Source organism: Hyla sarda, chromosome 1, assembly GCF_029499605.1.
Source record: "Hyla sarda isolate aHylSar1 chromosome 1, aHylSar1.hap1, whole genome shotgun sequence".
Taxonomy (NCBI): domain Eukaryota; kingdom Metazoa; phylum Chordata; class Amphibia; order Anura; family Hylidae; genus Hyla; species Hyla sarda.
Window position 1 is genome coordinate 596,412,341 of NC_079189.1, and position 22,484 is coordinate 596,434,824.

At 41.5% G+C, this 22,484-nt stretch overlaps 1 protein-coding gene across 10 annotated transcripts in view; it reads left to right on the forward strand.

The window, feature by feature from the left end:
• Positions 1-22,484, forward strand: part of UNC13B (unc-13 homolog B) — a 427,170-nt gene that overhangs the window by 162,649 nt on the left and 242,037 nt on the right. For 7 of the 10 annotated variants that reach the window (XM_056547105.1, XM_056547097.1, XM_056547089.1 and 4 more), the window contains 3 exons: positions 3,146-3,368; positions 5,998-6,123; positions 18,287-18,589. In XM_056547105.1, the coding sequence (XP_056403080.1) occupies positions 3,146-3,368; positions 5,998-6,123; positions 18,287-18,589 (652 nt within the window). The remainder of the gene's footprint in view (positions 1-3,145; positions 3,369-5,997; positions 6,124-18,286; positions 18,590-22,484) is intronic. The other 3 variants (XM_056547142.1, XM_056547162.1, XM_056547152.1) reach the window with 1 other exon arrangement.

Here is a 22,484-nt window from a genome sequence, read left to right on the forward strand (position 1 = left end):
CGTTCCCCTCACTGCTGGATTGCCACCTTTTTTTTTTTTTTTACTTTTAATTGATTTCTCATTTCTGTGAATTTCGGCTGAATTTCTTTTCAATAATATATGTGCTGCTTTTTTTTTGTACAATCTCTTCTTCTAGTCTTGAGCTGCTTCAATCCCAATATAAGAGTAGGGATGCGCTCAATGTGGTAACAGCAGGTGGGCTCCTCCAAAACCCTTTTAAAAGGGTATTCCGGCTTTATACATCTTATCCCCATATTCAAAGCATAGGGGATAAAATGTATGGTCGCAGGGGTCCTGCCAGTTCAGTGCAGCCCCTGGCATTCTGTGTTGGGCGCTGCCTCTGAGACTGGGATGTGACATCATGGCCACGCCCCCCTAGTGATGTCACACCACGCTCCCTCCATTCATGTCTATGGGAGGGGGCGTGACGGGCGTCACACCCCCTCCCATAGACCTGAATGGAGGGGGGGGTGTTGTGACATCACTAGGGGGCGTGGCCGTGACGTCACATCCCTGTCTCAAAAGCAGCGCCTGACACAGAATGCCAGGGGCTGCACTGAGATCATGAGGGTCCCCAGCGGGGGACCCCTGCGATCATACATTTTATCCCCTATCCTTTGAATAAGGGGATAAGATGTATAAAGCCGGAATACCCCTTTAACAATCCTCCCCCCACCCCACTTCATTGCTTCTTCAGAAGGTTGTCTGAATATATCCTAATGCAGAGACATCCTGAAATTGAGTTGCATGGCTTTTAATGTAGTCAGGGCTCATAATTTACATATCTGGATCATAAAGTAAATTATTGTTAGTGGTTGGGACCAGACCTTGTGAAGAAGCTTCTTATATCCCCAGGACAATCGCATCTCTCATGTCTCTTACAGAAAAATGGATGTGACACTCTTCAGGTCTGTAAATGAGGAGTGTCTGCGCTGTTCTTTTCAGAAATAATAGGTTGTGTCCATAGAACGATTTATTCATTGCAGAAGATTGCGATGATAGATGTGGCCACCAGTGCTGTTCAGTCACACAGTAAGAATAGCTGCCTTGTATTACCCCTTAAGGGAGGTTATTTATTTCCCATTACTTATAAAGCCACAACAAATTGGGTTGTTTTTATTATTTTCCAGTGCTATGAATTCCAGGGAGATGTACATTTGAAAAGGGGGTTAAATGGGCACTGTCAGATACAAAAACTTTTGATATGTTGTAAAGCATGTATAACCAATAGGTTTTGCAATTGCTCTCATTAGAACATTTTCAGTATTTCATACTGAAAAAGCCAGTCAAACAACTGCCCCCCCCCCCTGCCTGCTTGGACACATACTAGTCCTGCTGTGTCCATGCGTCATCACCTATGTCATGGACACACTTCCTTGATTGACAGCTGTGAGTGCAGGGCTTAGAGTGAGGACAAGCTGGGAGTTGTAGATTTGCTAATGCTAGGGGAGATGTGAGCAGACAGCATACTGAGGGAGGGGGCGGAGACCTGCACAGTGAGGCCACGCCCCCTCCCTTTGAGAGGACTTCAGACTAGTGAGCTAAATTAAAAGTGTAATAAAATAAAGGTGCTAGACACATAAAAATTAGCTGTACATGGTCAGGATTAGGTACTGAATATTATTAAAAAAAAAAATTTTTTTGTTTGATCTGACAGGTACACTTTAAGTATATAATATAGGACAAAAAAAAAGTACAATAGACTTTATTGAGTGGCAGACTGATGCAAAGGTAGAGAGAACCAGACTCACAAGAGTTAAAGGGGTACTTTAGTGCTCCAGCATTCTGAACATTTTGTTCAGAATGCTTGGTGCCGGAGGCCGTGATTGTGATGTCATGATCACATCCCCTCGTTACGTCACGACACGCCCCCTCCCATAGACAGGAATGGAGGGGCAGGGCTTGACGTCACGAGGGGCGTGGCCGTGACATCACGACCACTGCCACAGGAATTCGGCATTTGTTTAGACTGCCGGGTGCTGCAGGGGATCACAGTGATCTGCGATCAGACATCTTATACACTACCCTTAGAATTGGGCATATGAGGTCTAGCAGCAAAGTACTCATTTTAAAGGTGGTCAGAACGTTCATATTAAAATCTGGTCGGGTCCGCTCAGTCATATAATCAGCGGCCGCAGCGGTATACAGCCTCAGCCACTGATTGGACATGTGACATTTCATCACGTCCCCAATCCCGAAGGCACTGGACTGCGGGGACCAGAGCTCCGTTATACTGGCGGGAGCAAGGGAGAGGTGTGTGACCAGATTTTAAAAAGAATGTTTTGCTTAGACAACCCCTTTTAAGGCGCCAAGTCACAGGAGGGAGAGGACTAGACAACCTTAGAGAAGGGTCAGGCATGTGGGATTTTATTTGCCCAGCCCTTTATCTGAGGGAAAAGCTGCCGCCAGAGCAATCTAGCAGTGGCTAGTTGCTATTCTTGAGTGCGCTTACCAACTTATTTTCTTATTGAGATAGACACACTAGGGACAGTTTTATAAAACGACAATTAACCTATTAGTATATTATTGGAATGTGAAAAGAAATTTCAAACTCTCTTCAGAGGTCCCCTTTTCTGGGTTTGAGCACAGGACCCCAGTGTTTGAAGGCAATAGTGCAACATAGTTGAGCAACCAGTTTCTTTATATCTAGTCAGTTTTTCAGTAGGGATAAATTATCGATTATGTCAATAATTTATTATTCTAACAAGAACACCACGTCATCCTAATGTCTAAAGATGCCGCTTCTCATTTAAATGACCTTACCTTAAAAAAAAAAAAAAAGTCTTAATAAAATGTCTCATACACATGCAGAGATCTGATTGTCCATTAAAGGTCCAGCCTTGGTGGTGGCATAGAATGTCTCTAATGTGGTGATGGGTGACCCTCTTCCTGCAGTGCACGTGAATTCTGGTTCCTTTTTTTTCTAGTAATGTACCTAAAAAGTTATTGTCTTGTATGAAAATTTTACCAAGATGACAGCAGAACATTCTGTTGGTAAAGGATATGGTCTTATCATCTTATTGTGGTCCCTCCTGAGAGTGCATTGCTCAGGGTTTGGACATTTTCGGACCACAACGCTTGAATGTCCAGTATTACAGGGAAATATTGTGTGTGTGTGTGGCCTGTAACCTGTCTTCTGTTTTAGCTTTCGAAGACCATGATAGTGCCGTTGATGACCGGGACAGCGATTACCGAAGTGAAACCAGCAACAGCATTCCACCTCCGTATCATACAACCTCTCAACCCAACGCCTCCATCCACCAGTTCCCCGTGCAGCCCCGACTGCAGCAGCAAGGGGGTTCTCGGGAGTCCTGCGTTGACTCTATGCAGAGCTATGACCTGGACTTTCGGGAGAGGAGGACAATGAGGTAAGGTCTATTGTATTGTGAGGTTTTGTATAATTATTTCTGATTGTCTTCTCATGCTCCGACCCATTTTTGGTCCATTCGGGGCAAAAAAATAAATAAAAAGGACAAAGCACAACGGCAATGTAAACATAGCCTTAGTCATGGCTTGCAAACTATATATGGGTGAAATGGGGCTGAGGGAGGTATGGAATGAACAAAGTATATCTTTTCTGTTCCTCACTGATGATGTTTGGTTCACTCCTCACCCATGTTGTCATCTAAAGGACCAACCCAGTCCTCAAGGCCCTCCAACAAGCCAGGATTTTAAAGTGTACCTGTCATGAACAAGAACTTTTTATATAATGTAGATAATACCATTATATGTTTATTTGTAATATACATTGGTTAAAAAATATGTATATTTTTGTCCCTGCAGTTATTGCCTGTGTCTCGATGATGAGACCAAATACAGGAAGTGAGGGTGTCTCGATGATGAGACCAAATACAGGAAGTGATGGTGGACAAGCAGGGCTCTGTACACTGAGGACAAGCAGGGCTCTGTACACTGAAGACAAGCAGGGCTCTGTACACTGAGGACAAGCAGGGCTCTGTACACTGAGGGCAAGCGGGGCTCTGTACACTGAGGGCAAGCGGGGCTCTGTACACTGAGGGCAAGCGGGGATCTGTACACTGAGGGCAAGCGGGGCTCTGTACACTGAGGGCAAGCGGGGCTCTGTACACTGAGGGCAAGCGGCGCTCTGTACACTGAGGGCAAGCGGCGCTCTGTACACGGAGGGCAAGCGGCGCTCTGTAACCTGAGGGCAAGCGGGGCTCTGTACCCTGAGGGCAAGCGGGGCTCTGTACCCTGAGGGCAAGCGGGGCTCTGTACCCTGAGGGCAAGCGGGGCTCTGTACCCTGAGGGCAAGCGGGGCTCTGTACCCTGAGGGCAAGCGGGGCTCTGTACCCTGAGGGCAAGCGGGGCTCTGTACCCTGAGGGCAAGCGGGGCTCTGTACCCTGAGGGCAAGCGGGGCTCTGTACACCGGGGACAAGCGGGGCTCTGTACATCGGGGACAAGCGGGGCTCTGTACACCGGGGGACAAGCGGGGCTCTGTGACATGCTATGGGCTCACACATGAGGATGATTGACAAGCCAGGAGCCAGCACAGAGCCCTGCTTGTCCTTTTCTCACTTCCTGTATTTTGACTCCTCACAGGCAATAACTGCAGGGACAGCACTATACAACTACATTATATTAACAGGCACACTTAAATTCTTCCCTGTTCTATTCCAATAGAGAAACTGGAAAAAAACTGGAATGTTGGTGGGATGTGACGACTGTGTTTGTGACCACTAACCTTTAGGACATCATGTAATTTTTATACTGGATAATGATTTTTAAATCCCGATATCTAGTTGGGGAAAATTTTTATTTTATTATAATTTTTTTAAATACCGTATATAAAAAGTTTGAATGAATGAATGAAGGAAAGAAACTTTAGGGTTAACACGAACACTTCTAACAGAGAACATGAAAATGAACAAAAAGAAAAACCCGTACATAGTCAGCAGCTAATGAGTGTCTGGTAATCTGAAACAATGCATTATACATAAAGTGGGGTTGAATGATACATTGATAAGTAAGAAATTGGAAATAAATATCATTATATTTTTATAGAACACTAATATACAGTACACAATATACAGTATCCTTTGCAGAGCTGTCGGTCTAAATTCACCCACACACCAAGTTTCTACTGAATATGATTTATGTATGAGTATGCTTTTGGAGTAGTGCTTCTCAACCAGGGTGCCTCCAGGTGTTGCAAAACTACAACTTCCAGCATGCTTGGACAGCCTTTGGCTCTCCGTGCATGCTGGGAATTGGAGTTTTGCAACTGCTGCAGGCACACTGGTTGGGAAACACTCTTTTAGGCCATGTTCACAATACAGAATTTCCAAGAAGAATCTGACAAAAAGAAAATTTTGCTCAGAAATTCTGTTACAGCAGAGTCCCATTGCTTTTAATAGGGTTCTCAGCCGAAAAAAATATTTTGGTGGAATCTGCTCGGAAATGCATTGCCGTCTATAGAGACTGTGCATTTCTGACTGGTCCTAGCGCCGGTGCCATTGGAGCTGTCTTAGACTAGCAAAGGAAAGTGCTGAGTCATGTTACATTTTTCATGGCAAAACACAAAATATGGCACTATACCGGCATGTTTCAGCCAGTGCACATTTTTTGCTTAATTTCCACCCTTGATTTCCAGGCGGGCATTCAGCAAAATTTCCACTGTGTGAACATGGCCTTAGAGTGAAGGAACCAACACAAATGTAACAAGAATATACAAACTCCATGCAGATTCTCTTTGTTATTGATTTTTGATGGGAGAAAGAGCAGAATAGAACAAGAAACTGCAGCTGCATCCCCCACCTCCCCCCTTTAAATAAAAAATAAAATAAAAAAAGTTTATGCTGTTTTGTTTTATTAACTTTTTTAACCATATGTATTTTATTATGCTATTAACATCATTCTTTCCCTTTTAGATTTAGGGATATTGATTGTATCTGTATCTTGCAGTCCCACTGACAACCCTCATCATATTGTGACTCCTTATAAAGTTTCCTACTTTTCCTTTTCTCTCCCTTTTTAAGGCGATATGATAGCATAGATTCCAGCGCCAATGGACGTCATGATCTAGAGTCTGCATCAGAATCTAGTCAGCTGACGAGCCGCCATTGTTCCTTAGAAAGCAGGCATTCTCTAGATCTGTCAGATAGGTGGGTCGACCTTCTCTCTGTCCTGCATTGTGTCCTTAGCTTGTACTGTGGTTGTGTACGGTGTCGTGGTAGCTGCATGTCTTCAGCGTGTAATACACACTGGAACGTAGTTGGCAGTGTTCGTGCATTTTTATTTTGTTTTACTATTTGTAACATCGGAGGCTTCATATTCTGTCGTACACACGATGGTAAAATGTAAGGTTTCTGCACCAGCTTTTAGTCTCTTTGGATGAAATTTCACTTTGGGTACCAATAATGTTGGCACGAACCTACCAGTAAAACTGAATTACTGTCAGTAATGGATGGGCGGTTTGGATGCCGAGATAACGGTATGATGCCCAACAAGTCTTCACGCTTGGTCTGAAGATCAGGCGGGAGCTCAGCATTATAGGTACACTTGCATCTTTGTATTGTTTTACTACTTTCCTGTCCATTGGCCCCAAAAAGATTCCTCATTTTTGGCCATTTGCACCCACACAGTGAAGTTTTTTTTAATTTAGTTCCAAGGTTTTTAATTGTTAGTTTTTTTTTCCTTCTTAAGGAAATATAACATTAGTTGTGAGACATAAAAAAATGTGTCCATGATCATAAAAATGTGAATACTTTCTTTCAAAAACCTTGCCACTTAGGCTGCTTGGGATCCTCTTTGCCCTTTATGACTCCCGTTAGATTCCGTTACCATAACAGGCATTTAATGGCGTTCAAAGTGGGGAAAAAAAGCCCTTAACGTCTGTTTGTAACGGAGCCTCACACACACACATAGCGTGAAAGTAGCCTTAACTCAGTTTGATTGAGTGGAGCTTAGATTTCAAATCAGACCTTGGACCATGTTGTGCTGGTACTGGAAGATAGGAACCATATTTTTTCTATTCTGGGCATTCTCTTTAAACGGGTTATCTAGCTATTAAAAACGGATTTACTATCCACAGGACATGGCCTGACTCTCCTTGGTGAACCCTATGGCCCACACTTTCTGAGACTTACTCATCTAGGCAGTGACAGCCCATTCAGCCGATCACCAACTGAGGTGGGACACCATTGCGGTTGGTGATTGGCCGAGTGAGCCATCACTGGTGACTTGAGTACGTCTTGGAAGATGGGGGCCAGAGCGAAGAGCAGGGAGAGTCGATCCCTGTTCTGGAGATAGGGGATACATTTTTTATTATCTGGATAACCCCCTTTAATCCCACAATAATATTCATGGATGTGCAGACTTCTATGTAGCTCTGTGATACAATTTCTCCTTTTGGAAATCCAGCTGAGATATGGAGGACTGCAAGCAATGCTCCATTTAGCCTATTTAGGAAAATAAAAATGATCTGTCTAGTGCAACTTATTGAGATTAGCTACCCTGCAAAAACAGTTCTCCCGAATACATATACGAATTCCGAACTGAAGCCATGACTTTGGCAATGTTCAATTGACCATATTTATAACTGTTACTAAATATACTAAAATATATAGAAGAAGCTAAAATATGATGAATGTTATCAGTATTTACATTTTACATGCACTATATATGTATTGTAATATGGACAGTTGCTACAACTGTTTGGACAATGGTTTTATGTCTTTCATTCTGTTTTTTCTTCTTTCCTTGTCCACCTTCCCCCTTCTTCCTTTTTTCCTCCCACTCTTCCTTTTTGATCTCTATACACATAATAGAAATCCCTCTGTAGTTAAAGATAAAGTTAGGATCATTCCCGTTGAGACAGGTTCTATGGAAAAAGATTGGGAAGACGAATGTGAAGCATTAGGCAAGCAGCTTATTGAAGATTTTCTAAGAGAAAGTCAGAAGAACTGGCAGGAAGCAAACCTTTCACAGACAAACATGGATACTGAAATGACAGGAGAAGAAAAGTCTACGCCTGTTCGAGACCTTATTCATAAATCTGGTTATACTCAATACCCAGAGGGATATAATACAATTGATAGGCGAAAACTGAAAAAGAATTCTCGGGTAAAAAACAGAGAATTAGAGGGTAATGGCTTATGTTCAGAAATGAATGTTCAGTCAAAAAAAGATGTTTTATGGCATGGGGCTCCTATTGACTCTGACAATGAACCAGTTATTTCTTTCTATCCAATTCTACGACCTTATAAGAATGGTTTGCTGGTCAAGAGTGGCCGAGGAGTCCATGAGATGTGCAAGCCTAATAAAGATGTAGTGCAAATAAACATCTGCCAGGACCTAGTTGAACAGAAGCCAGCCATTCTTGGTCATAGTTCCTCCCTGGATACCCTGGAGGAATATGACAGTAGTGCTTCTGAAGGTCAACCATGTTCACCAGTTTCAGATGATGATTTGGAAGAGTTAGCATTGATTTCTCAGTCTTGGGCTGGTCCCAGTCTTTTTTACGCTAGTAACGTTGCTTTGAGTCCTTTGAATTCAGATTCATTTGCTAATCTAAACCCTCTACATAACAAAAACTCTTCCAGGGGACTATCCAGTAAATATAGCTACCCTAATTTTACACTGTCTCCAGTTGAAGAACCAACTGAAGAATATGTAGATACAATGGATGAGTTACAGTGTTTAGTTGAGTCTGTTTCGGAATATCTGGCTGAAAAGGAAGAAGAAATTAACAAGTTCCATACTTTACCTGTTAGCAAATTGGGAAGTAGCAGTGTAGCAAACAAACCCACATATACTGACGATAAAATTGTTAGTTTGGCCAACAGCGTAGGCAAAGCCGACATAAGTGGTGATGAAAAGTCTGAGTCTACTCCGGATTCATCTGGTGTAAAAACAACAGTTAACTCTTTGTTTAGCTCCTTTACACAGAAGGTCGGTTCAGGGGCTAAACAAATTACGGCATCCGTGGAAAAAATTGTTTCGTCAGCTCCTGAGAAACCTGAGCATCCTATTCCTGGGGGGATATCAAAAATCTTTAGCAGTAAGTTTAAATTTGGAAGTAATTTTATGAATGCGAACAAAAGCGATGATAAGAAAATGAGTTCTGAGAGTGGGCAGAAATCCAATATTGCAACTACTGCAAGTCCCTTTGAACAGGAACCCAACAAAATCCAAGAGAATAAACAACCACCATCTGTATTACCTGAAAGTTCCTCTACAATAAGTAGTATTCTTCCCAACAACCCTCAACATAGCAACACTGTTAGTACATGTGATTCTAGATCTTCTTCAGTGGTCTTAAAACCAGAATGTGCACCAGAACTTTTAATGGTCGAAGGTTGTCAATTGTTTAGTAAACAGTCAACAGAAAATAATGAGGTTTCCGCCAAGAGTATTAAAAAAAAGTTAAGTATGGTTGAGCTTAATTCGGAAGCAAGTGGGGAATCGCCAATTACTGTAAATAAATTCAATCTACAACAAACGCCCAACGTACCCTCAACATGTGAACAAATGGACTGCAGCTTGCCAATGTCCTCATGTAACACCAAGGATATAAGAATGAATGTCACCCATATCACAGACCAAAAACCAGACAGAACTGAGGACTTCTCAAAGTCTAATATAGAATTTTTACACCCTCTGAAAAAGTCTTTTAGCCAGTTTTTCACCCAATCTTCTAACAGCATGGAAAAAAACACAAGTAACATGGAAAGTTCAAGAAACTTCAAATCTGAAACAGACATTCGGGACAGCAGTTCTTTTGGCATAGGCACCTTTAAAATACCTTTTTTGAACTCTCTTAGTTTGACAGGCAATAAGGAATCTGAGAAGAAAAGTGAGGCATTCTCTTCACCTAAGTTTTCATCTGCAGAAAATATATCCTCAACCAATAAAGAAAGTGAATTAAAGCTGCATCATAAAGAAAGTTTTAAGAAAGAAATCAGGCCAGATGTATCTTCATCTTCTGATGGACCTAAAATGAAAAGTCATCAGTCTATACTACGAATGGATTGTTCAACAATATCTGATCAAACTCTGAAGCCAAAACGTGATCTGGAAGACCTCCCAAAGAATCGGAATGTCGAGTGTGTTCAAGAGCAAACATATTTACACCAAGGCGTTCCTCTTACTTACAGACAAAAATCTCCTGAGGTTGGGGTACAGAAACCGGCTCAGAATGTAGAAAAAGAATCTAAAGGATTTATCTCCAGACTGTTTACTTTTTCATCCAATGAAACTGGATCTCAAGAAGCCCCTGTTAAGGAGAGCAAAAGTTTTCAAGAGAAAGAACCAACTGGTTTATTTTCAGGGTTGTTTCGGTTTGCATCAAATGAAAATTTATCAAGCGGTAAAGAAAGCTCCATGAATGTTGTACCCAATGTACAAAGAGAGACTAAAAAGGGTAATACAGATGATCTATCTGGTGGTCTGATACAGGCTGAGGATTCGGGTATGTTCAGCAAACTCAAAAATCTATTACCTTTACAAAAAGAAAGCAACATAGTTTTAAACCCGTTAGATAAAGTTTCTGGCTTACATGAACCACAAAAACATCTTAAAGAAGAAGATGAAGAAAGACATCTCCGTCCTATTGAAAGCTCCTCTAGGGATGTTTCTGTCCAGTTCGATTCAGAAATTGAAGACTCTGGTTTATGTTGGATGGATGATTTTGAAAGTGGCTTCTATGCTGGTGAGAATAGTTTAGGTAGGTCTGCAACGTGTGAAGGCTTGGAGGATAACAGGAGTCATTCTAGTTATGAGTGGGACTATGATGTCACAGTTTGGGGTACAGACATGGGTGCTAGAGAGTCTCCTGATGGCCATGTCAAGGAAAACAATCTATTTAGTAATATGGGAACAGTAACTGATGCAAATAGTACAGTTGTGAACTTGTGCAAGAAGGATGGGAATGCTAACGTGGATTGGGTATCCTTTTCAGAGTTAGAAGAGGGATATGTATACACAAAGGATTTTCATGTGGACAGTGAGGCCTATAACCAGAACATAGACTTGGCCTCGATACAAACTGAGGTCTATAGCTTATATGAAGGAATTCCCCTAGACTTGAGTTTTTCCTCCCAATATAACCACTCCCTTTGGAGCTTGATGGATTATGGCACTTTAATTCAGAATGAAAACTCCCTGTTCTCTCCTGACAATGATGAGTACTTAGAATGGCTGGCCCTACTAGAATTTGGTTTATGGTGGCAATCCGAAGATGGAGACTGTGGATATTATATGTACAGCGATGGTATTTATGTGTATTCCCTCTTAACTGACCCTACTGGAGAGTATGTCTATACCTGTAGCCCAGACACAGAACCATGCTTTAACTATGATGAATATTTAGAAACCAGTTATAACATGTCAGATGACGAAGTAATTTTGTGTGGATTTAAAGTACCTTTAAACAATGGAGACCTTCCTTGGTTTGTTTTAGATGAACAAATAGATAACCAATCCTTAAATAGCCCCCTGGACTTGGTGTTAAAAAGAAGTGACCACCTGTTGAACCTTGAGACCTTTTCTCACATGTTTGAAGAATCCGTTTTCTCTCAAAGAGACCAGCCTTTAGATTTCTCTACATGCAAGCTTAAAAAGCTGAAAGTAGACCTTAGACCAGATAATGAAAATATCTTTTCAGATAATTATTCTCTTGACCTCACCAAATGTCCCCAATGGCACTCAAAAGTAGAGGTTGGTGATTTAACACAGGCAAAGCATCCCTCTAAACCGATTTCACATCGAAAATTTACCGAAACCTCCAAATTAAAAACTGACAATACTGAGTCTTTGTCAAAAAGTGAATTCCAGTCCACTGAAAAAAGTGATGTAAAAAAGATTTTATTCAGTCCTGTGTCCTCTTTATTCTCCTCTCTTGGTAGTCTACTGGGTAAAAATGAAGACCCCAGTCAATCCACTGCTACTTGTGAGGAGCAGTCAAAAACAATCAGTGACCTTACTGTGAAGGAAGAGACACCTCTACCTCATTATGTTGCTACCAGTCAGAAATATCCAAAACCAAAATATGACCTTTTGGGCGATACAAAGATGCCAAAAAAAATTAAAAGCCATCCAGTTAAAGTAACTCCGAAAGGTCCAAATGCAAACATGGATGATTATTCTCAAAATCTGACCCAAGAGCTTGCAAATACTAATTTGCCTACTCCAAGACTGACCCTTCAGGCAACGGAAAGCATGAAAAAGTCAAGCCAAACGGCTGCAGAAAACACTGATAATGCCCGCCAGCATAGTGAGCCAGAAAAAAATCTATTTAAGAGTGCTTTGCAAATCTTTAACATCAGTGATGGCAACTCTGACAAACCCAGTACTGAGAAAAACACTTCTTCTGGCTTCTTGAATTTTTTCAGGACCCAGATTGATTCAGTTACATCAGGTGCAACTCAGTCACAAGAGAATTTACATCATAATTCGGTGCACATGGAGGAAAATACAAAAAGTAGTAAAACTTCAGAAACTGGTCCAGACCAGAAGGAAACCACTGTCATTTCATCTATATTTGGGTCTCTGAGTGATCTCTTTCAAACAGAGTCTGTGTTGTCCCCTATATCAAATGAGAAAAGCCCATCTTATAAAAAGCCCTTAGTGTTAAACAGAGATGATGTAAAACCAGATACTCTACAATCACCAAGAAGTAAATTACTGAAGAAACAAGAAACTATTCATGACAATGGTCTGATGACCTCCCTACTATCTAGACCTGATTCAGATAACAGTGTTTCTGTAAGTACGCCAGTATCAAGAGAACATCCAGAAAAAGATTATACACCTACTGCTTCTTCATCAAGACCACGTCTTCTGCCTGCTATTCCCCCTCAACAACCTGTAAAACCAGAAACTGTGTGTATGGAACAATCCCCAAAAATGCCTGGAGGTGTTCAAGACCGTAAACCAGAACAGCAAACCAGTACACCAATAGGGGACAGTCTATCGCAGGCAGCCAGTAGTATTTTCAATTTTTTCAGTCAACCAAGTAAATCTGATCCCATCCCTGTAGAGCTACCAAAAACTCAAACCAGGGAGCCAGAACCGCAGAGTCTTTTTAAGATACCAACTTTTTTCTCTTCAAGTAAGCCCAGTGTTAGCGAGAAAGCACCGCCCAGTACCAATACCTTTTCTAGCCTTCTTGGCTTTTCTTTGTTTGAGGAGACAAAGACCCTTGATTCTGCTTTGTCAAAAAACATTAGGGAGGATGCCTTTAGAAGCACAGCACAAAAACAAAAAACCATTCCAGATTATCAACAGGCCTACCCAAACAAGGAATATAAGGTAGATACAAGGGCATCAGACCAACCATTTTTTGAAGAAGACACTCAATTATATAGTCCAGCAATTCGTGGAGACAGTCCACTGATAGAATCTTGTGTGTTTGATGTTGGTCCACCACCAAATGAACCATATATTTCTACAGATCCTGAATCTTGTCCACCAGACAATGGTTTATTGCAAGATGATTATGAAATAAACATAAATCATCAAATACATGAGTTCCAGAATGAAGGTCCAGAGGAAGAAGAGTGTGACTATGAAAGTAGTAAGTCAGTGGAGCCAAGTATGTCTGTTTATGACTCTGCAATTGAACCATTTGACTATCTTCCTGAAAATGTTATTCAAGCGAATGATGTTGACTTCGCTGACAGCACTATGAATAGTGAAATAGAACCTTTTATTGAATGTACACCCCAAGTTTCAGAAATGTCTTCCACTTTAAGCATGAACGATAAAGTGTTTGCTATAGCTGCCGAAATTTCAGATGATCATAGCTCTGTCTGCGATGAGCAAGAATCTTTTTTTATTGATGCTCCAAGCAGCTTTGGGTCAGATAAGGAAATCCTGTTGAAATCCCAGGACAATGCACAAGAATGCAAGACTAGTTCCAGTGACTTACATATACGGAAGGATGAACAACCTACAAAGGAATATGGATTTGTTCCTGGTAACCTAGGTCCTTCACAACCAGCAAAAGATGCACCTTTTTTCAAACCTTTAGATCCTCCTTCCTTTACAAATACATCTAAGGAGCCTGAGCAAGAAAAGTCTGTGTTTGATTCTTCAGTTGAAATCTTCTCAAGCTTCGTGTCTAAAATCAGCGGGTTTTCTACATCCACTGAGCCCCAGAAAAATACGTCCAGCTTCTACTTTACCCCTCAGTCTTCATCATCTTCAATGCCAAAGAAAAGCTCATTATTCGGCTTCTCTTCTTCTCCTCAGACAAGTACGCTTTCCAGTGACTTCTTTGGTATGTTTAAACCTTCTAGTGGTGGGACCAATAAAGCACCTGAGGCAATGGTGCCCACAAATAGAAGTCAGTCCAAATCACCTGTACAGGCACATGGCAATATAATAAAACAAACTGGTTTCGACAAAGGGCAAGCTCACGTTTCTAATCTGCCTTCAAATGAAGGTGCCAAGATAGAGCAAAAATCTGTCTTGACAGCTGAGACTCATGATGTGTCCAAAGATTTTGTCAGTGGTGACTTAATTCAAGCTAATGACCCCATAAGTTTGATGGATGGTGAAGCTAAGGTACACAATTTAGAAAGAACTCCCAATAGAGAAGAAATTGCACACCCAACAGATCCCTCCTTAAACATCCTTAAGTCTTCTGATGAGGGTTCACTTAATAAGAATAAATTGTCAAAATGTCCTTCAGAATTAAGTCTACTTACCAATGACTCTGTAGTTTACCCAGAAGTGAGTAGTAAGTGTCCTCCTGGGTCATTAGTTAAGCAGCCATCCGTTCCACGATTATCTTCCCCCGATATAGGTTTGACTACTGCAAAGACCCTTTTAGATGAAACCACTAAAGTACCAAATGTTAATAGTCATTACAACAGCCAGTCCCCTGTATTTGGGAAAATTGAATGGTCATTGGCTATGAAGATTGATTCCGAGAATTTTCCTCCTAGCTTTGACTTGTCGCAATTGCCTGTGCTCCTAAAAACCAGTGCAGACGACCTATCTCTAAAAGAAAGTGAGAACTCTACTGCCTATTCTGATCAAGACTCGAAAGGCAGCGTAGATGCAGTAATACCTGGGCAATGCCTATTACAAGCCAAAGAAACATTGGATGTGTGTTCTCTACTCTCCGAATCCTCTAGCATTCTAACAAATTTTTCAGATGAGCCTCAAACCAAAGACCCTATGGTTGACCTAAGTCTGAGTCCCACGCCTTGTTTGGACATTACATTAGGAAGTCTGGAAATAATGTCTGCAAGTTCTTTGGATGACCAAGATCAGTCTGAGCCAAAAACCTATGATCTCACCAAGAGGCTGGCAACGAAACTCAATAGAAGGGAACCAAGGCCAGTTACCTGGGCATAATAAATGGTGTCCATCATGCAGCCATTTATAATGCACCATAGAGTTGTTGCTGTGTTGCTTGTTCTGATGTAGTAAAGTCACCTGTTATTCAAGCATTCTAGTCTTAGATTCTATATTCTAGTTTGTATGTTGAAGTTGTGAATATGGCAATCCTATAGTATCCTAGAAAAGTGTTTGGTCATCCCCACTTTTCACTTGTATTCTTTACCCAGTTATACCACAATCACCCAGTCTACTTGACCCTCCAATAATTTCCTCCACCAAAGTGGGTGAAAATCCTGGATGGTGAAGGTCCTAGCCCAGGGACACTATTAAAATGACCAATGTAGGAGAACAGTCTGCCAGCTCACCTCTAATTTATAGGTCCTTAAAAAAATCTTCCATTCTAATATGGATGCTCAAAGTGTCCTTGTCTAGGAGCCCTTCCTTATCTGTTTATTGAAGCTTCGATGTCTGTGCCTGTCTTGCATATATCTAGATATTTCCTGAAGAGGGTATTAGGAAAATGGTTGTCTTTAAAACCAGTGAAGTTGAAAATTGCTTGAAGATTACAATAACTACTCTATCAATCACATCTTAGTTAAATGTATTCATATGAAATGCTATTGTTATGCAACCCGTTCCCTCAACAGGATAACGGTACAAAAATGCATAAAATGTACACAAATGTGACATCTAGGTAGCTTACTTACTTTCTGTAAATCATAAATCCAGCACACTTTGCAACGTATCCTAATTTTCTTTGTGCCCTCTTTAGTATTATGCTTTTAATTCTAGTAGACTATGAAAATGTTTTATTTCGATCTGTGAACGGTGTATGGGTAAAATATGCAGAACACTGGATAAAAGGTGCTTTAATCTTACAAAATCTTAGACTGAAAGTCACCAAAACAAATACTCTGTATATAGTGTAAAAGAACAAGTCAACCATTTATAAAGCAATCTATAGGGCAGTCTCTGTGTTGTGGCATCTGTGCAAATGCAGCCCCCATCTTATGTTGGCACCTTCTATGCCTGAAATCGTATCATGGCTCAATGGCGGGTCTCTTGGCTTGAACTGATAGCATCATAGGGATCTCTGAGCTGTCATTTTGGAGCAAAAGACCCAGTCAGGCCAGGACTTGCAGCCGTAATATGGATAAAGAAAGGCACTTATAGCATTTTTTTATTCCCAGAGTGCATGGACTCAATCACCCAAGTCATTGTTTTCCAACCAGAGTGTCTCCAGCATGGCTGGACAGCCGAAGGCTGTCCGACCATGCTGGGAGTTGTAGCTTTACAACAGCTGGAGGCACCCTGGTTGGGAATCAATGACCAAAATGCATAAAAAGGGCAATGTGTCCGACAAAAAGTGCACAAGTATGCAGCCTGCCAGCATGTTAAGCCCTCTCTAAAGACAAAGCTCTCCCACTCTTTGTATATGGAGGTTTGTCTCCCCAGACGAATTGCCTGAGTATTCTAGGTAACCTATCAAAACGTTCTCAACCATGGCAGGGGTCCCCATACCTCTTGGGACACTAAGTCCAACAGGAGCATGAGGGTGTCCAAGGGTCATGGACACGAGATGGCTAATTGACAAGGCTGCAGGAGGAACACAGCCTGCATCAACACTGCTGTAACAGAGTTTTACCAAACATGTGCCTCCAGCTGTTGCAAAACTACAACTCTAAGCATGCCTTGAGAGTCAAAGAACGTCTGAGCATGCTGGGAGTTGTAGTTTTGCAAAAGCTGTAGGCACAAAGCTGGAGGTAACACTGCTGTAAAAAGAGTTATCCAAAAACTTCCAACTATTCCAAAACTACAAGTGCCAGCATTACAGGACTGCCTATAGATGACAAACATGAATGACATAGGAAGATGTAAGTTATACACTCACCATATTGTCTCTGGTGGCAGAGGACAGGCAATCTCCAATAATCATTGTGTGTGTGTGTACAGCATAAATCCAGAGAGGAAAGGGTTACAGAGCAGGGCTGCCAGGCTCTAGAGAGCAGTGAGTCAGGAGGTTGAGGGAGGGGGAGGAGTCATCACAACACTGCCAAGAGAAGGACACGTCCCCTCCCTTTTGAGATAATTTATAAGACATTGAGTTGTAATATGCTATTATTTAGTGAAATATTGGTGATAGAGACATAAACATTACATGTACATGATCAGGATGAGGTACTGAGTAACATAAAAGATATATATATATTTTTTTTTTGTGGGATCTGACAGGTACGCTTTAAATATTACACACATATTCACATGTTGAACACCACACTGCCTAATGGGCTGCACTGAGTATATAATCCAACTGTAGTAATATTTTTACATCTTAATGATACAAGATTGTTCTGCCATTCTTATAAATGTCATCACTTGTCCTGATTGAGAGCAGCGTGTGTCATGTTAATTACATACACGGCGGGTAACATATCGTCATGCTGTCATGGATGGGAACAGGCAGGATCCATTATCGCATTTATGAAGGAAAAAACAAGAATAGGTTGCTCCATTATTGCCATTTAGCGGTTTATTGTTAACAAGGCCACATCCTTTATTTTTTATTTATTTATTTTTTTTGTGTTTTGCCGCTTCATTATGCAAAGTTTTATTTATTTATTTATTTTTTTTTTTGCACTGTCGCTGAACATTCACCAAACTGAAAACAATAAAGTGCCTTCAAGACACCCAATACATGAGTATGCCCTTGGTGGCAAATTGAATCAGACAATCACAGCAAGTTTCACCAACCAGACACACACAACATCTGCTGTAAACATATAGATAACTGGAAGCATGCAGAATCCTGAATGCAGACCTGTGTCTGTAATGAGAATATTACCAAATTCCAATATTAATGGTCCAGCCATGGTTCTAGTGTTCTGCTGTTTTCACCTTACACCGGTTGTATGTTTGTGATGGTTCAGACTCTCTTTTTGTGTAAATGATTGGTCTCTGATCCCTCCGTCCCCACAGTCCTGCTGGAAGTAGTCGGTACGGCTCGTCTGGTAATGTCAGCCAAGGGAGCTCCCAGCTTAGCGATTCCGATCATTATCATGAGAGTCTGCAGTCTCTGGAGATGGAAGAAGAGCGACACGATCCAAATTACTGTTTTGCTGGTTCTACACAGAGGAAAAGTGACCAAGAGTGGTACAATGGTCATGAGCCGAAGAGAACCGGAGAACCTCAGGGAGGCACGACACAACCTGAAGACGTGGCCACCAAATCACCTCAAGAGCTAGAGCGAACCAAAGACGTTCAGCTAGAGAAGCGGGAGAGGTCAGTATTAATATCCGTATATTGCTTTGTAGTCCTAATGCTCTCTTGGTCATGGTCATCTATTGCTGTGTGGTTTTCTGTGGTCGTATCACACGTTAAATAGTATGAAAAGGCCCAGCACTCACCAAAGTTGCAGTAAAGGTGAATCTTTTATTCACATGGCAGAATACAAAGAACAGGGTGCATTTCGGCGATATGCCTTCCTCTACTGTCAGACAGCAGAGGAAGGCATATAGTCCTGTTCTTTGTATTCTGCCATGTGAATAAAAGATTCACCTTTACTGCAACTTTGGTGAGTGCTGGGCCTTTTTCATACTATTAGTGCTATTCCACCACGCGCACCAGCACCACGGAAGTGCCGACCATTACCTTCTGTATCACACATGAGAGATTTCGATACTCAACAGCATATCTTACATGAGATAGCTCTCTCTCACAATAGCACACACTGTGTATGTTTAGACACCGACTCTCACTGTAGTATTTATAGTCATGTTATTTTATTAGACTGGTCCAAGTATACGAGGATTACAAGCTACTGATCCGCAGTACAGTATCATAAATGAGAGACTTTGATACGTCAGGCAGTATCACATGTGAGAGCAGAGGCATAGATATATCACAAATTACAAGGAGGTATCACACATTATGGTCTTTAGATCACCAGCTTATCTGAACGGTTCATACATAAGAGCTTTAAAAACACTTGATTAGCTGTACGGTATCTGAAATAAAAGGCTTAGATACGCTGAATCACCAGTACAATACCTTAAAGGAATCTAAGTGTGTCACAGAATCAGTATATCTAAAACTTTAATTTGAGGTACTGTACTGATAAATTAATGAATCTAAGTTAGTTTCAGACACTGTACCGCTGAACAGGTGTTTCTAAAGCTTTTATGTATGGAATGGTCTAATATACTGGTGTGTCTAAGACCATAATGCGTTATACTGCTTTATGACTTGGTGTATCTAAACCTCGGATGTGATATTGTGCTATGGAGCTGATACTATCTTGTGAGATGATGTATCTAAACCTTTGATGTGTGATATTGTACTATTGGGCCAAAAAATTAATATATATATGTATATATATATATATATATATATATATATATATATATACAGTGACCCCCCGATTTATGATGGCCCCGACATATGATCATTTCAACATATGATGGCCTCTCAGAGCCCATCGTATGTTGAAGGCAGCATCGACATATGATGCTGCTGTGTGTCGGGGCCATTGTACAAACAGCTATCTGACAGCGCTGACAACTTCAGCAATTGACAGATGTTTAAGTGCCCCGTGTGCCCCGTTCTGCCTCCTGTTACTCACATGCTGTCCTGCCAACTCACGCAGGCTTCCACTGTGAGCTCCGTGTAAGCCCCGCCCCACCCCCCCAGTGCAGCCATAGCCAATAGCCTGCAGCATCTTGCTGCAGGCATCCAATGAGCTGCTGGCTGCCCTCCCCTTCCTTTCCTATAGAGCTGTAGTCGGCAGGATCGTAATGGAGGACATTCTGTCCCCCCTGAAGGTATTTAAAGAACTGTACAGTACTGTATGCGATGTCACACATCACATACAATACATATACACACTATACACCCCATACATCAATGTTTCCCTATCAGTGTGCCTCCAGCTGTTGCAAAACTATAACTCCCAGCATGCCCAGACAGTCAATGGCTGTACATGCATGCTGGGAGTTGTAGTTGTGCAACAGCTGGAGGCACCCTGGTTTGTTAAACACTCCCCATACACTCCACATACAATGGTCATCCCAGAACCAATTAGCAGTTTCCCATAGAGATATGTATTCAACATACAATGGTTCAAAGGCCCCAGAACCAATTGCCATTTTTACATAGACATATGTACTCGACATATGATGGTTTCAACATATGATGGTTCTCCTGGAACCAATTAATATCATATGTTGAGGGAGCACTGTATATATATATAGATATATATATATGTCTGCCTTTCCTCGCAAGTGGAATGACATTGGTTTGCCTGGTGTATCTAATATACTCAAGTGTCCCAAAAAAATCAATGGATCTATCACACATGATACGCCACCCAAACTAGTATATAATTCATATGTATTGACTCCATAGCACAATATCAAACATCAGAGTTTTAGATACATCGTTTCACAAAACAGTATTTGGCTCCATAGCACAATATCGCACATCAGAGGTTTAGATACATCAACTCACACATATGGGCTCAGAGCTTATTACCCATCCTACACATAATAATATACTACTGTATTAGATCAGTGATTTTAATCCTCTTGTCTCAAATGAGAGAGGCCTAGATACATCCCCACAGTATCTCAGGCAAGAGGTTTGGATACAGCACAGTATCTTGGGTAATTGGTTTGAATACACTGATATTACATTATCACACACATTTAGATACTTCAGGTAGTTTCACACATTAGAAAAGAAGCATAGATATTTTGGCTAGGCAGCACAAAAATGCTCATCAACGGTTTGAATACACCAACTCACATAAAACAGTATTAGGGTACGTTCACACATGCATATTTTTGCTGCAGATTTGCTGCTCATTGACTTCAATGTGCAGCAAAATCTGCTGAAGCAAATCTGCAGAAGAAAATATGCACGTGTGAACTGACCCTTAGGGTATGTTCACACGTGTATATTTTTGCTGCAGATTTGCTGCTGCATATTTTTCTTCCCATTGATTCCAATGGACAACAATATCTGCAGCAGAAAATACGCACGTGTGAACGCACCCTAAGGGAGCGTTCACACGTGTGTATTTTCTGCTGCAGATTTGCTTCAGCAGATTTTGCTTCCCATTGAAGTCAATGGGCAGCAAAATCTGCAGCAAAAATACGCACATGTGAACGCACCGTTAGATAGATAGGATCGGAAATAAGATGAACAATGACAGTAAGAGGCTTATACTGGATGCAGACCGTTTCGTACATGAAAGACTTAGATATACAGGCAGTATCACACATGAGAGGCTTAAATATGCAGGCAGTATCACACATGAGAGGCTTAGATATACAGGCAGTATCACACATGAAAGACTTAAATATACATGCAGTATCACACATGAGAGGCTTTGATATGCAGGCAGTATCACACATGAGAGGCTTAGATATGCAGGCAGTATCACACATGAGAGGCTTAGATATACAGGCAGTATCGCACATGAGAGGCTTTGATATGCAGGCAGTGTCACACATGAGAGGCTTTGATTTCCAGGCAGTATCACACATGAGAGGCTTTGATATGCAGGCAGTGTCACACATGAGAGGCTTTGATTTCCAGGCAGTATCACACATGAGAGGCTTTGATTTCCAGGCAGGATCACAGACAGTATCACACATGAGAGGCTTAGATATGCAGGCAGTATCACACATGAGAGGCTTTGATATGCAGGCAGTATCACACATGAGGCTTTGATATGCAGGCAGTATCACACATGAGGCTTTGATATGCAGGCAGTATCACACATGAGAGGTTTGATATGCAGGCAGTATCACACATGAGAGGCTTTGATTTCCAGTCAGTATCACACAGGAGAGGCTTTGATTTCCAGTCAGTATCACACAGGAGAGGCTTTGATTTCCAGGCAGTATCACACATGAGAGGCTTTGATATGCAGGCAGTATCACACATGAGGCTTTGATATGCAGGCAGTATCACATATGAGAGGCTTTGATATGCAGGCAGTATCACACATGAGAGGCTTTGATATGCAGGTAGTATCACACATGAGAGGCTTTGATTTCCAGGCAGTATCACACATGAGAGGCTTTGATTTCCAGGCAGTATCACACATGAGAGGCTTTGATTTCCAGGCAGTATCACACATGAGAGGCTTTGATTTCCAGGCAGTATCACACAT